The 16,097-nt window shown below is 40.1% G+C and overlaps 1 protein-coding gene across 4 annotated transcripts in view; it reads left to right on the top strand.

Annotated features, from left to right (window-relative positions):
* Positions 1 to 16,097, top strand: part of FLNC (filamin C) — a 107,641-nt gene that overhangs the window by 80,466 nt on the left and 11,078 nt on the right. For all 4 annotated transcript variants that reach the window (XM_068275937.1, XM_068275936.1, XM_068275938.1 and 1 more), the window contains 22 exons: positions 1,788 to 1,925; positions 2,938 to 3,064; positions 3,599 to 3,735; positions 4,268 to 4,461; positions 6,016 to 6,129; positions 6,559 to 6,702; positions 6,885 to 7,008; positions 7,397 to 7,557; positions 7,742 to 7,832; positions 8,189 to 8,358; positions 8,473 to 8,590; positions 8,690 to 8,952; positions 10,390 to 10,987; positions 11,781 to 11,954; positions 12,496 to 12,658; positions 12,765 to 12,925; positions 13,258 to 13,425; positions 13,529 to 13,652; positions 13,739 to 13,895; positions 15,316 to 15,505; positions 15,604 to 15,627; positions 15,800 to 16,047. In XM_068275937.1, coding sequence (XP_068132038.1) covers positions 1,788 to 1,925; positions 2,938 to 3,064; positions 3,599 to 3,735; positions 4,268 to 4,461; positions 6,016 to 6,129; positions 6,559 to 6,702; positions 6,885 to 7,008; positions 7,397 to 7,557; positions 7,742 to 7,832; positions 8,189 to 8,358; positions 8,473 to 8,590; positions 8,690 to 8,952; positions 10,390 to 10,987; positions 11,781 to 11,954; positions 12,496 to 12,658; positions 12,765 to 12,925; positions 13,258 to 13,425; positions 13,529 to 13,652; positions 13,739 to 13,895; positions 15,316 to 15,505; positions 15,604 to 15,627; positions 15,800 to 16,047 — 3,788 coding nt within the window. The remainder of the gene's footprint in view (positions 1 to 1,787; positions 1,926 to 2,937; positions 3,065 to 3,598; positions 3,736 to 4,267; positions 4,462 to 6,015; positions 6,130 to 6,558; positions 6,703 to 6,884; positions 7,009 to 7,396; positions 7,558 to 7,741; positions 7,833 to 8,188; positions 8,359 to 8,472; positions 8,591 to 8,689; positions 8,953 to 10,389; positions 10,988 to 11,780; positions 11,955 to 12,495; positions 12,659 to 12,764; positions 12,926 to 13,257; positions 13,426 to 13,528; positions 13,653 to 13,738; positions 13,896 to 15,315; positions 15,506 to 15,603; positions 15,628 to 15,799; positions 16,048 to 16,097) is intronic.

Raw genomic sequence — 16,097 nt, 5'->3', positions numbered from 1 at the left:
ACTTCTGACTCTCTCTCCTTCCAGTACAGGAGCTTACCCTCCAAAGCTGGAGTTCTTGTGGCCACACATTGTATGGCTAAGAGGCATCATAGTGGCTGCATTGCTATGGGGGAGTTATGATGACAACATTTGTTATATTACCCCTGACCATGATGTCACCATGAAGAGAGGGGGTGTGAATATGGGGTGGGGCACCACAGTCTTTCTTGGGGGACCATAATTTAAAGTTATGCCATTGCTCTTCTGCATGTACCATTATTACACATCTATAGCTACTTAGTTTGAGTAGAAAGTGCTTGCGTTTAATCTTCTGTTAAGATCAGATGCTATTTAGTACTTTTCTTTTGGGCATATTTCCTGTTCTAGAAATCTTTGCCAAAATGCTTTTGTGTTGTATTAACACTCAGCCTCTTCTTTGTGTGCTCTGCCTGTGAGATGTGGGTTACCGACATATGGTGCAGAAGCCTTTCTTATTCTAGAAGTTACTCAAATGAATAGTCAACCATTTTCTCTTGTTCAGGGCATGTACTATCTTTAAAGTGCAAAGCAGAAATACATGACCAACTGAAGGTTAGATGTTATTATTTAGTGGTGCCTGGATAATAAAATACACCTTTTGTAAATTAATTCTTTGTAGTATGTATGACAAGGGGTTGTGGCTTGGACATGGCCAGAGGTGTGGGATGGGTTTCTCTTAAAGCTCTGCAGTAACATACATTCCAAAAATTTGAGATGTATGCCACCCCCTTGTCTACCTTGATCGTTTTTGCATAGACTAGGGATGGCAGCACTATGGTTTACAACTCTTTGGCTGCAGCAGGGAGGTGCTGTGCTGTAGTGGTTAGATCTCCGTACTTTGCCTAGGTAGGATGATCAGTTTAGTTTTTTGATGCACTGGGAGACAAACAGGTAACTGTGAAACATATGTTACACTTTAACCAGCTCGGGACTGCAGAAGTGAGAATCTATGCCACATCTGCAGCTCTCTATCTCTGATGCCGCGTAGATTCTATGCCGTGGATTTCCGCAGTCCCGAGCCGATTGCTGCTCACTGCGGCCGCAGACTCGGCTGTCATGTGACACCCAAGCTAAATATTTTCTTAATGTAGATGCAAATTAAAAAACAAAAATTGTAGCTCTAGGTAGGGTTAGAAAGCCCCTGCTAGCTTTGTATTGTTGTCTGTGTTCCCATTAAGATGCCTTGGTAACATTAAACATATGACAGAGGTTCTAACCCCTCTTTGCTGAAAGAAAAAAGCAAATATATGTTGCCTGGAGTTACATTATAATTGAGATAGACACATCTTTTCAGGTACAGTACGGGACTGTTAAGGTAATGGAACAATACCCTCCTTGGAGACCCACAACCATTTATACAGGAGAACATGTATAAAAGATAAAGGGGAATACGCCTCTGGGATATATCCACACCCTAATGTAATGGTCCTATGTATTCATTACTGACAATACAAGAAGAGGGGCTTGTACTAGATGAATATCTGTTTGTCCTTGCATGTAGCTGTTTACCTCTTTTTGAAAATGAAGCAAATACCCAATGTCCTGATATGAGTACCCTTTGGGTATCACATAAGAGGTATTTGTTGAAAATCAGGAGCTACCTGTATTTTCCAAATATTATGTTCCTTTTAATCAGGCAGCTTCCCATACTAGCAATGGGTGTGTTGTGAGATGTACAGCCGTGTGCCATTTCTAGCAGTTGCTCATTCTGTGGCAGTTTCTTTTGGCTCTGTGTTGAATTCTGACCATGATATTTCTGTATTTTGCAGCATGTAACCCCAATGCCTGCAGAGCTTCAGGTCGAGGACTGCAGCCTAAAGGAGTACGCGTCAAGGAAATTGCTGACTTCAAAGTGTTCACCAAGGGAGCAGGAAGTGGGGAGCTGAAAGTCACCGTCAAAGGGCCTAGTAAGTGGCAAAATATTGATGTGGGGTACATTAAATGATGTATCAGTATAAAGGTATTTTTGCACAAAAAAACAAACAAAAAAACCCCCACAATTCTTAAGAGAATATTAACACAAAGCCATATTCCCGTTTTTGCAATATGCAAGCAAATTTTCGCTAGTAGCATTACCAAGTTCCACTAATATAGTGGCCCTACTTGCAACAGCTCAAAGTGAATCTGCCATCTCCCACTCACATATGAGAGCTAGTACAACGAGAAGCATGCAGCATCCCTAACCTGTACATCACCTCACAGCCGATACAATGTCACACAGGCTCATACATCCTGGAGGTGAGCAGATCTTATGCACCCATCATACCCCCACAACACTAATTTGGCCCTATCTCTTGGTGTAAGCATTAGCATATGTTAGGGAGAGAGAGCCTGTGTACTGCTATTGGAAATACTGACTTTGAGAAAGATAGTACATGTGCAGCAGATTCTGGGGACTGTTGTGTTGGCTAAGACTAGAGGTGGGAAAATATATTAGTCCTATGTGCCAGCACCTTATGGTACCAGCTGTTATGTGTGAGCATTATTTATGTTAGTGCATGGTAGGTATTAGATCACTTTCAGCTGTAAGTTCTAACAGTGTGTGAACCCATTTTCCCTGAGGAATCACCCCAAAAGTGAAGTGGAAACTCAATCAGGACGTTTAGAGTTATTATTGAATCTGAAACTTACAGCTCAGAGTGCTTTGGCTTTGGGTTGCTTTTTATAACCCACTTTTAGCCTCATGCTGGCTGAAAAAAATGTAAGACTGAACAGTAGTACAAGGAACAACGAAAATAACATGTTTTATAGACCATCCATTCTCCATAATATAAATACACAACATTTATTTATGGATATAATAATGTTATGACATATACCTGTATGCAAGCCAGAGCTCATATTTTTGAAGGCAGCTTGTTTATTTCATGTTATTGCAGACGTTGATAAAACTTTGTAACAGTATTTTCTGACCCTTAGAGGGCACAGAGGAACCTGTGAAAATCCGAGATGTTGGAGACGGTGTATACGAATGTGACTATTACCCAATAGTTGCGGGAAAATATACCGTGACCATCACATGGGGTGGATATGCCATACCAAGGAGGTAAGATGAAAGCTAGTATATAAACCTCTTCAAGAAAAAAGATTAACTGTTGCGATAAAAAGACCAAGTAAAATTGGTTAAAAAAGAGATCAACTAAAAAATGGCACAAGAGGGATATATGTGACCAATAACCAATGAAAACAACTGTATAGCAGGAGAAGTATGCAGTGTTAAGGATAATGTTGTAAGGCTACCTTAAAAGGTAAAAAAAAGCACTAAATCAAGACTGTATCTTAAAATAAACAGGTCCTTCGGGTCCTGTATACTATGGATAAGTTCACAAACTGACAAATTTTCCATGTTCACCAGCTCCGCACGCTCACAATTTATGATCACTTACTCACTTCCTGTCACCTAGCCTAAAAAGTTAAGAGTTGTTGAATGATCACATATGGTACCCCGAAGTAGGGAGGAGACTTTGTGGAAAAATGTGGTCCTGTCCTCTCTGCTAATTTTGCACTGTATTTATATGTCACATTTAGCCTGAAGCTGCATAAATATGTTCCTTTATTTTCATAATCATTTTATTTGTAGCCCATTCGAGGTCATTATCAGCCCTGAAGTAGGAGTCCAGAAAGTACGAGCATGGGGTCCTGGACTGGAAACTGGCATGGTTGGAAAATCTGCTGACTTTGTTGTTGAAGCCATAGGCACAGAGGTTGGAACACTTGGTAAGGATTTCAATACTGAGGCACTGATCCTAATTTACAAAGGTTCTCCAGAGCTGGAGAACAGTGAGGACCTAAGTGATCTAGCAAACTCGGCCCAGAAAAGTTAGTGATATAGCAGTCATTAAATTAGTCGTGTGCACACAACTGAAATACTAGATTTTTATAAGAAGTCTAGGTTTGGTCTGATCGCGGTAGGTCTGGATTAAATGCATAAACCTTTTACCACAGTACGTGTATATGCTACTGTGATTGCATGGCTATTACTTTACTACTCTGTCAACAAATCTCAGTATAGCCTGATATGGCCAAGTTAAGGGCTGAAGATGTAACCTTATAGCAGATTATTATTATTTTTTTATTAAATCAAGGCTAGGTTTGCTAGATAACTTAGGTACACCAGTGTTCTCTTGCCCTGGAAAACCTTAATAAATCAGGCCCTCTGCGGCCATAATGTATTTAGCTATATGTTTAACATTTTGTATAGTGTGCCTATATTATGGACCCTCATTTTCATACTTCTTGCTGTGTTAAGGCTTTTCCATTGAGGGTCCCTCCCAAGCAAAGATCGAGTGTGATGATAAGGGAGATGGATCATGTGATGTGCGTTACTGGCCAACTGAGCCCGGCGAGTATGCTGTGCATGTCATCTGTGATGATGAGGACATCAAGGACAGTCCCTTCATTGCTCACATTCTCCCAGCCAACAACAAAATCTTCCCGGAGAAGGTAATACGGTTTAAGAATGATGAAAAGAATAAAGAACTACAGGCAAGGCAGAGTATCAATAGACTGTATAAGATCAAGTTACGTCCACTAGGCACTTTTTTTTTCTAACATGAAATTTGATATTTTACTTAAAGAGGAACTCCAGTGAAAATAATGTAATAAAAAAGTGCTTCCTTTTTACAATAATTATGTATAAATTATTTAGTCAGTGTTTGCCCATTGTAAAATCTTTTAAATCCCTGATTTACATTCTGACATTTATTACATGGTGACATTTTTACTGTTAGCAGGTGATGTAGCTGCTGCATGCTTTTTTGGCAGTTGGAAACAGCTGTAAACAGCTATTTCCCACAATGCAGCAAGGTTCACAGACAGAAAACTGCCAGGATTACGTACTCAAGAGTTTCTTGTGGGAGGGGTTTCACCACAATATCAGTCATACAGCGCCCCCTGATGGTCTGTTTGTGAAAAGGAATAGATTTCTCATGTAAAAGGGAGTATCAGCTACTGATTGGGATAAAGTTCAATTCTTGGTCGGAGTTTCTCTTTAACTTTAACTCTTCAGACTGACCACATTCCCACCTGATAATTTATAGTCACAAGTATAGATGAGCCATCTCTTCAGGAAATTGCCTTATTATCTATGATAGCTTTCAGGAATCTGACAAATTTCATCGGTTCAGCTTTATTTTAACATCTTCATTGATTAAAAAATAAAACCAAACCTCTTTCCTAAGCAGTCCCACCCAACATATTAAGCACATCCCAACAGCTGTCAGAGCTGAAAACATACAAGCCCATATCATACTGCTTTTGGGTATTACAACCCCTAATCACATGTGTATTCTTCATGATATGGCTAAACTTTTCTATACCATTTTGTTGAATGGATTCTCATCATTTCATTATATGGTGCCAGGATCAGCCCAGACAGTCATTCTTAGTGCTGCCTAGTAATTATAGTGCATGAAGATGGTTTATTGATGGAAATACTTCCATTATTTAATTCAATATTAGCACTTGCTATATTTCCTGTCGACACATTTGCAAAATCCTTCAAAAAGCGTAGTTACTTTATAAGTGACATCATGCATAATCCAGTACTATATCTGTATCCCATTCTTGCTATTTTGTATACTTTAAAAATCTAAACAGAACATTTGGAATGCAGCTCAGGACAAACAATCATTGGTTCTGTTTCAGCTTTCCCAGACTATACTGTATATCCCCCCTTCCCCAAACTAGCACCTGTTCTTTTACAAGTCTGTAAGGGGGGGGGGGGGGGGGTGAGGCAGACACATTTATCTAACTGGGCTCTGACCTTTACATGGTCTAATCCCTCATTCCTTTCCAAAGATGCGTTATGTAACTGGAAAACTATTACAACCAACAAAGGCATAGGAACATATGTAGCCAAGACGTGTGCAGTTGATTGATTTGGGACATCATGTTGGGACAAATATTGGAGGTCATACACATGCAAAAGCTTATTACATAGGCTCTGTAATTGCCTTTAATGATTACTTATGTTGGCTGCTTCTCAATTCTTTCCAGGTTAAGGCCTTTGGTCCAGGTCTAGAACCCACTGGTTGCATTGTTGAACACCCTGCTGAATTCACTATTGATGCTCGTGGCGCTGGAACTGCTGAACTGAAGATCTATGCACAGGTACATAAATATTGTACGGATATACTGCTAAATGCTAAACACATTGGTAATTCTTCTGCACTCTGCATGGGAGCCCTTGACAACCTCCTGTGCTACCCACAGTTTTACCATTAGTGCCCTTCAAAGCAGGGCTTGCATTGCAAATAAAGGTAACGAAAACCATCCCATGCTTATTTCCTATGTATATCCTGCTTTTAAGGATATTAGTGGTAGGACTATGAATCAGCAATTCATGATTCATGTAAATGTATTCCATAATATATTATTACTGAGGTAGTTATGAATTTGCAAAATCCTAACAAAAAATAAAATATCACTAAAGAAATGAAGCTCCTGTAGCATAAGGACACAGGGAACTCTTTAATCCCTTTTTATCAGTGAAACCTGTATTACACTTTTCATGTAACTGTTTGTCCTTTTTATATTTAGGATGCAGAGGGAACACCTATTGACATCAAAATTAAGGATAATGGAGATAATACCTATGTGTGTGTTTATGTACCAATCAAGCCAATCAAACACACTATCATCATTTCATGGGGAGGAGTGAATATCCCCAATAGTCCTTACCGGGTAAGTAACAGTTATGAGCAGCAGAATGCTCTTATAGTGAGAAGTCCTTGCATGCATGTGCAGAACCTCTGATGGTTGTGATGTCCAATTCTGTTTATGTATAAATGATGCACAGAACTATAACCCATATGTTAGCAGCATTGTGAAAATGGGTTCACTAATATTAATTATTCCTGTTTTAGGTGTCAGTGGGCGAGGGCAGTCACCCTAACAAAGTTAAAGTTTATGGGCCTGGTGTAGAAAAGACGGGCTTAAAAGCTAATGAACCAACTTACTTCACCGTGGACTGCAGTGAGGCAGGACAAGGTAAGGCTGGCCTTCTTAAAATACATTATGATTATTAACACAGTGCTAGCATTTTCCTCAGCAACCTACAGAGTATGTTGAACAACCCATGTCATTGTCTGTATCGCAGAGAAGCTCACAATCTAATTCCAACTATAGTCATATTCTGTCTAAGGCCAGTTTTGTGGGAAACACGTTTTACAGCACTTTCTTGTTTGTTTTTGGGATGTGGGAGGAAGCCAGGGTGCTTGGAGGAATTCCACACAAACTCCATGCTGATATTGTCTTGGATTGGGTTCAAACGATGGAAATGTATATTTTAATATGTTATAAGATCCAGCAGCATTATAAACAGAGTCTAGGAAAATGAAACCTTAAATCAATATCACTTGTGCTCATTTCTTCACAGGGGATGTCAGCATTGGTATTAAGTGTGCACCTGGCGTCGTGGGTCCAGCTGAAGCAGATATTGACTTTGACATCATTAAAAATGATAATGACACATTCACTGTGAAATACACACCTCCTGGCGCTGGTAGATACACCATCATGGTGTTATTTGCTGATCAGGTAACACTAAATTATGTACAATTTGTAAGAATTACCAGTTTCCACTAGAGGAACTGTAGAAGTCACCTGTAAAACATTCATGCATTACAACATGAAGCATGTATAAACATGTTTTAGTTGTCTTTTGAAAAAGATGGTCCAGATTTATTCAATTTCTCACAGTAAAATTGTGTCTTCCTTATAGGAAATACCAATCAGCCCCTTTCGTGTTAAGGTGGATCCGTCACATGATGCCACCAAGGTACGGGCAGAAGGTCCAGGACTCAACCGCACAGGTGAGACTGCAATGGACTTTCAAGAAATCAATCTCTTGAAAGCATAGAGGAGGAACTAGGTGTCAACCTAAAAACTGTATTTACTGAATGGGTATTGTACTCTCATTTTTCACTTTATATTTTGATTAGATATTAGTGAGATTATTATTGCATTTAGTAGGTATTACATGGTTGAAGAACGTACAGTTTGTTGATCATTTCTTTTATCAATTGAAAATAAATTTGACTGTGTGTGAGGTCAGCTCAAGGAATATCTACAGTACATCTGTTTGTTCCATTATATCAAGTATTACAATATAAGGTATGAAGAAAGAAGATCCATCTTATAACTGATATCTTGGTTTGATTTGATGCAGGTGTTGAAGTTGGAAAGCCCACACACTTTACAGTATACACTAAGGGTGCTGGAAAAGCTAAGGTGGATGTACAGTTTACTGGGACTATAAAGGGTGAAGTTGTGCAAGACTTTGAAATCATTGACAACCATGACTACTCATTTACAGTAAAGTATACAGCTGTGCAGCAGGTATGCTCTTCATAGATAATTAAGCAAGAAAATTTGGTTAACTTACCGGAATGCTTATGTTATTTACAGAATAGATCAAAACCTTAATATTATACTCAAATGGTGTATTTACAGGGCAACATATCTGTCTCAGTAACTTATGGAGGAGACCCCATCCCTAAAAGTCCATTTATTGTTAATGTGGCACCTTCTCTTGATCTGGGCAAAGTCAAAGTACAAGGACTTAACAACAGTGAGTAGTATTTTTTAGTACTTCATAATATTTATGGCCGAATTATTAGTGTTTTACTTTCATTTAATATAAACTGTAACACGCATCTTGCTTTGGCAGAGGTGGATGTTGGGAAGGACCAAGAGTTCACTATCAACACCAGTGGGGCAGGAGGACAAGGGAAAGTGGATGTGAAGATCACTTCTCCATCACGCCGTCCAATTCCGTGCAAAGTGGAAACTGGTGTGACCAGTGAGATTCACACTGTAAAATATATGCCTCCTGAGGAGGGACCATACAAGGTGGATATTAGCTATGATGGCCATCCTGTGCCAGGAAGTCCATTCACAGTGGAGGCTGTCATGCCACCTGATCCTTCCAAGGTATGTAGAGGCAAGAGTTATTCTTCACATTCAAGCTTTATGTTTTAGTATTATTATTATTTTGTGTTACAATTTCCTTTCACTCAACAATCTGTCTGCATTTTCTGATGTGTCATCATTTCAAGATATTTAAATCAAAATAATGAACTCTATGTTTCCACATTCTGCTCTGTGCCACAAAGCATCTGTTACAGTTTTCTTTAATATATGTTGTGTGTTTCTGCTGAGAGTGTTATTTCCATGTAGTCCTTACCCTTCTCCCGTGCTCATTGTCCCCCTCAGTCCCGGCATGTTCATAGTTTACACCATGTGTTTCTCATTGTTGTGTGTGACAGATGTTGGGTGAGTGTCAGGCTCGAGCAGCCAGGAACGAGGGGGGAAGCATATCTGTGTTTACATAAGCCCAATGCTTAGAACTGTGATCTGGCCCCTGGGAAAAATTCATCCAGCAACTAAGGTCATGCATCCCAAATATATCTTATTCGCCACATTTCCTATATAGTATGTCTTGTGGGAGCATACTGGAAATGAGCCACACAGAATTAAAGGAAACATGCAGAGAGGTGTATGGAGTGTGCTGTTGCTGGCTTGCTTTAAAAAAATGACTTGGTTGTAGTGCTGACTCTGTGCCTTTCATAGTTCACGTATCACACATCTGACACAGAATGAGTATTCAGATCAGGGGCTCTACCTTTACTCTGACTGCTGGCTGGATTCCTGTAATAAAGCAGACACTCAGTAATTGTTGAAATGAGGAGATTGGCAAGGCAAGCTAAGCAATCAGCTTTCTTACAAAGGAGGCAACTGAGATATATTTTTTTTAAAGGAGACAACAATGGCAACATCCATTTTCATTTCACTTCAAGCCTTCTTTACGATAAACTGTCAATGGGTTGGAGCCTTTGACACCATTTATTGACAAACAATGTCATTTTTACATATTTACTCCTATTTTATAAGAAAAGTTGACCCCTTCAGACTACAACTTTTTGAACAATTGACATCTGCATAATGAACTTTATGGCACTTTGGTGTTGAGATTAACATGACAGACATTTGCCTTCTTAAAAGGTAAGGTAGTTGCCATTATTCAGGTTGGAGTGTGCATATGATGTCTCTCACAATGCATCACTGCTGAATATGCAAATTGTCCCTTTGCTGTCCCTGAAAGCTAAACACACCTACAGAACCGCTGAAATCCAATGATGTGTCAGCTTACTAAAATTGAGATTAATGATTACTTTTTGTACTTCCACTTTTGTATATAGACACCTTCTCTATAGACACCTACTCTGTCCTCTCTGCTTAGGGGCGTAGACATTATGAAACAGGAAAAGTAATTTAAGATCTGTAAAGAAATGTCTCCTAGAAATACAAACATAAAAAGTTAAGTTGCATTTGGCCGTGTTATTATGTGTTTTTCTATGTCATTCACAGGTTCGCGCTTATGGTCCAGGCCTTAAAGGAGGGTTTGTGGGCAAGCCAGCACCATTTGCAATTGACACCAAAGGAGCTGGTACAGGAGGTCTTGGTCTAACAGTTGAGGGGCCATGTGAAGCTAAGATTGAATGTCAAGATAATGGGGATGGCTCTTGCTCTGTTTCCTACCTCCCAACAGAGCCTGGAGAGTATTCCATCAACATCCTGTTTGCAGAGGCCCACATTCCTGGTTCACCCTTCAAGGCGGACATTCGGCCTGTCTTTGATCCAAGCAAAGTGACAGCTAGTGGGCCTGGCTTAGAAAAAGGCAAGGCTGGAGAAGTGGCCACCTTCACAGTGGACTGCTCAAAAGCTGGTGACGCTGAGCTCACTATTGAGATTCTCTCAGATTCAGGTGCAAAGGCTGAGGTTCTAATCCAGAATAACAGCGACGGGACCTATAGTATTACCTACATCCCATCATGCCCTGGAGCTTACACAATCACCATAAAATATGGAGGACATGCAGTACCTAAATTCCCTGTCCGTGTAAATGTTGAGCCAGCAGTGGACACCAGTGGAGTAAAAGTGTTTGGACCAGGAGTGGAACCTAGAGGTGAGTGAGTACAGAAAGATCATTTGTGACACTAATTCAGGATATATATGTGCTCAAATTTGCTTACAGATTAGCTACAGGCATTATTGTATGATGTTTTCTTTCTTATTACATATGCTTATTACATACAATAATTGCTATATGCATTGGTTTCTAAAAACATGCTGAGGATTTGCAACCAAGCACAATGATATGCTTCTTATCACTGTTACATACAATGATACCAGAAGAACATGTTACATATTCTGTACACGCTTTGCACTTTTATATGAGGCAGGCTAAAGACTGGTGGCCAATAAGACTCCTGTCTGCATGTCACCAGGTGGGTATCTACAGGAGAACAGCTTCTGTGACCACAGGGGGTCCAGAGCAGTAAGGGGGGGCCCAACTACTACTTTACACTCTCTGAAAAGGGGGTCCATCCTTCAGATCAGGTGTTTTTGTGGCCACACTTGTTCTGGGTTTGAAGACCACAATGTCCACACCTGTTTTATGACCCTTGCAAGATGGGCCCGCAGGCTGTGAGGCTCACTAGGGGTAGGCAAGAGAAAGGGAGTAAACACTGGAGGGCACCATCAAAGTTTTGCTGGGGGGGCTCCATGATTTGTAGTTACACCGCTGGATGTCACTAACCTATTTTTAATATTATAACTTGTTGAACATAAAAGATCTCATCTCAGGAAGACTGCTGTAAATGTTCTCCAACACAGAAGTTAAATAATAGTGTAAAATGCATTAAAGATACACGTACCCTGCAAATATAAGGTGCACTAAATGATCTGTGCTATTTCAGGTGTGCTGCGTGAGGTCACCACAGAGTTTACTGTTGATGCTCGCTCCCTAACCAAGACAGGTGGTAGCCATGTGACCACCCGCATCATCAGTCCATCCGGTGCCGTTACCGACAGCTTTATATCTGACAATGCAGATGGAACCTATCACGTGCAGTATACAGCATATGAGGATGGTAAGAGCCCACCACAAATACTTCAGTCTGAATAAAGCACTAATAAATATCCTCAGAAATACATCAATGTTCTGAGCAAGGCAGCTCTCATCACTATAAAGGCTCGATCATTTCTTTAGCATAGAAGTTAAATCTGTTTTGGAATGTGAGTTATGCCTTCTGTTTATAATGGGTAGATGCTGTCTCTTTAAAGCTGCTTTGCAATGCAATTCATGGTATATTATATACATATACAGTTCAATACAGTATATAGTAAATGTATACAATGTTTAGCACAGAATCCAGCTTTTATTCAGAAGCTGATACCCGATTGGTTGTTAAGGGTAATTGCTTCACTTTGGCTCTAGTTTCTCATGCATGTGATGTGTTTAGGTCTTCCATAGTCCATGCAAGGGAACATTAAAGAAATAGCATTTGTTGAGTCCAGCACTGAAACCAACAAAGTGGTGTATGTCTAACAACCTTTCATATAATAATATTCTGCTACTTTTATTTCAACAATAGTCTTCTGAGCAGCCATGTTCTTCTTTTCATCTCTCAGGGATGCATTTGGTGGAGGTTCTGTATGATGATGTTCCTGTGCCTAAAAGCCCCTTCCGTGTTGGTGTCACTGAGGGCTGTGATCCATCCCGTGTACGAGCCTATGGTCCTGGCCTGGAAGGTGGAGTGCTTAACAAATCCAATCGCTTCACCGTGGAGACCAGGTGAGGGAGTGAATTCATCCGTTATATTGAGTATTGAAAAGCCATAGGATGTTGCCCTTCTGTCATTTTCTAGCTCATATCTGAATGATATGATTTCATTTCCTAGGGGAGCTGGAACTGGGGGTCTTGGTCTTGCCATTGAGGGTCCCTCTGAAGCCAAAATGTCATGCAAAGATAATAAAGATGGCAGCTGTAGTGTAGAATACATCCCTTTCACACCTGGAGACTATGATGTTAACATAACATTTGGCGGACGACCAATTCCAGGTATAGTATTGTCAATTTACTTTCTTTCATTGTTTGCTAACATGAGCCATACCTGGGTGATGCAGCGTGCTACACCAGTCTTCTGAACAACTGGGAAGTATATTGATTAAAAAATAAACTGTTTAAGATGGGACTTCTTTATGAAAAATAAACCCAAATATATTATGCAAACCACTTCAAATAATTTTCAATAAGGAGCCAGTTGATATGAGCAACCTTTCCAACATCTTTCATCCTCCTCCAGACTAGCACAAACCTCTGTGATATTCATTGACTTGCAATGAGCACCATCTGGACTGCTGAGTGATCACCATTTTTTTTTAATTTTGCAGGAAGCCCCTTCCGTGTACCAGTCAAGGAAATTGTAGATCCTAGCAAAGTGAAGTGTTCTGGACCAGGTTTGGGAGCTGGTGTCAGAGCACACGTCCCTCAGACCTTCACTGTAGATTGCAGCAAGGCTGGACTGGCACCATTGGAGGTCCTCGTACAAGGACCATCAGGTATGTGAAGAAGAGAACACTGCATGCATAAGATGCACTACTGTACGAAAAAGTAACTTGCTAAAAAATATTTTAACTTTTTTCTCAATTATGACTCTCCTAGGTTTGGCAGAGCCAGTTGATGTACGAGACAATGGTGATGGAACGCACACTGTAAACTACACTCCAGCCACTGATGGACCATACACTGTATCTGTGAGATATGCAGACCAAGAAGTACCAAGGAGGTATGGATGAAACTGTTTCTGATTATAGAACAATGATGACAAAAGGTAAGACTAAATCACACATAAAATACCATTCAATTTTACAGTCCCTTCAAGATCAAAGTGCTGCCTACCCATGATGCAAGCAAAGTGCGTGCCAGTGGCCCTGGTCTTAACTCAGCAGGTATACCAGCCAGTCTGCCTGTGGAGTTCACCATTGATGCTCGTGATGCCGGCGAGGGTCTACTAACTGTCCAGATTCTGGTAAGAATATCTTAAATTGTGCAATTTAGTAAAAGTTTTTATGCCTCCTTTTTATCACCAGCTATAATGTTATAGCCATTCAAAAGTAAACTGTTTCTGTACTCTAAATACACCTCTCTTTACACTGCAGCTGTCTTTGGTAGTGCTTGAGGCCCCATGTGAAACTCGCACTGGGGCCCCTAAACTCCTTAGTTACGCCACTGCATACGGTACTTTTGAGGCAGATCACATACACCAATAAAATAGTGACAAATAAATGTTGTTGCTGTAGACAGGAAACAGTAGGAAGAAGTCCCCGCCCTCACAAGCTTACAGTAAAGATGTGTTCAATATATGACCTCAAGCTGCTCTTGAATCACATTTTCCAGCTTGATTGGCAATGAACTTATTGAGATGCAAAGTGATGTGTGATGTTTTGCATTAATAAATTCCACAGCAATTCAGATCTGTAGTTGTACAATAATTTTTCCTTTTCCTTGAAGTAGTTAATAAAAGTTTTGCTTACCCAGTAAGCCTAGCCCTGTCCATAAGGTGTATTTATAAAGGCAAGTGACCCCCAGGATACTACTTGAGCAGCTGGAAAAATGTATACATCCTGTTAGGCCCCATTCACACTTGAGCGTTTTGCCGGCGATTTCAGCAAAACGCTCAAGCGCTAGCGCTTTTTAAAGCGCTAGTGCCATAATACCCTATGGGCCCGTTCTCACTTGGGCAATTTGCGTTAAACGCCTGCGATTTTTTGCGTTAAATGCCAAAAATCGCCCAAGCAAAACGCTAGCAAAAGCGCTAGCATTTTGCAAGTGTGAATGGGGCCTTAGAATGAGCTCATTCATATTTAGGGTTTGGAAGAATAGAAACAACACTGCCATCTAGTGGCGGAAAGGAAGAGTTTATTATCATATACATGGGTGGAAAAAGGCATCCATAACAATAGCAATGTAATAATTTTTGGTCTATAGTATATTCATAAAAATGGATTTTAGAAAGAGGGTTAAAGGCACAATGACTTTTATACTGCATTTTATTATCATAAGCCTGTAACTTCGTGCCAGTTAACAAAGGAGCTATTGACCAGAGCTGGTTATTAGAGGTTTGGAACCCCATAACATACATACATACATCCCCATAAGGGCTAGCAACATATTTTATTGGTGCAGTAGTGAAGTTTTGTATATAGCATTAGCTTGTTTGACATCCAACTAGGTTTAAAAAATTACTAGGAAAAATACAAATGGCTACCTATAAAATCCAACCAACATTCATGATTCAATGTCACAGGGAAGACTACAGAATGAAAGGTATAACCTGATTGTTTATGTTGGACATCAGCCTATTTGCCCCGAGAATAGAGGGTAACCTGTGTAAGAGGGAAAGTAAGGACAGTTTTGATAGCATTAATATTGTGATGCTTTTGTCTTAGGACCCTGAAGGAAAACCTAAGAAAGCCAATATTCGTGGAAATGGTGATGGTACCTATACAGTATCCTATGTACCAGACATGGCAGGAAGATACACTATCACAATCAAGTATGGTGGAGATGAAATTCCCTACTCTCCTTTCCGTATACATGCAGTACCCACCGGGGATGCCAGCAAGTGTTTAGTGACCGGTGAGGTTTACTACAAAGTATTTCTTTTCAGTTACTAAGCAACTGATTTTTCATTTGTAGTTTCCAATATACTGACTGTGCATTTTCTGTTTCCACAGTATCTATTGGTGGACATGGATTAGGTAAGCTACTCACAATGAACATCTATTAGTCCCAGGCAGTGGATGGTTATACCTTAATGTTAAATAAATGTTTATTTAGTATAAATGCAAAAGGTCTGGCAAAATATATGATAAGGAATCACATGTAGTCATTAGTAAATCATTAAATGATACCCCTTTTACTGGCCCTCAGGTACATGTCTTGGACCCACCATTCAGATTGGAGAGGAAACCGTCATCACTGTTGACGCAAAAGCTGCCGGAAAGGGGAAGGTAACCTGCAAGGTATCTACGCCTGATGGAGCTGAGCTTGATGTGGATGTGGTAGAAAACCAGGATGGCACCTTTGATATCTACTATACAGCACCTGAGCCTGGAAAATACATCATCACCATACGGTTTGGCGGGGAACAGATTCCCAACAGTCCCTTCCATGTGGTGGTAAGTTTTCAACAAACAGAAAATAAATAGTCTGGAATTAAAAAAAAACC

The sequence above is a fragment of the Hyperolius riggenbachi genome, chromosome 3 (genome assembly GCF_040937935.1).
Source record: "Hyperolius riggenbachi isolate aHypRig1 chromosome 3, aHypRig1.pri, whole genome shotgun sequence".
NCBI classification, from domain to species: Eukaryota; Metazoa; Chordata; class Amphibia; order Anura; family Hyperoliidae; genus Hyperolius; species Hyperolius riggenbachi.
This window is presented reverse-complemented; position numbering and strand designations above follow the sequence as displayed.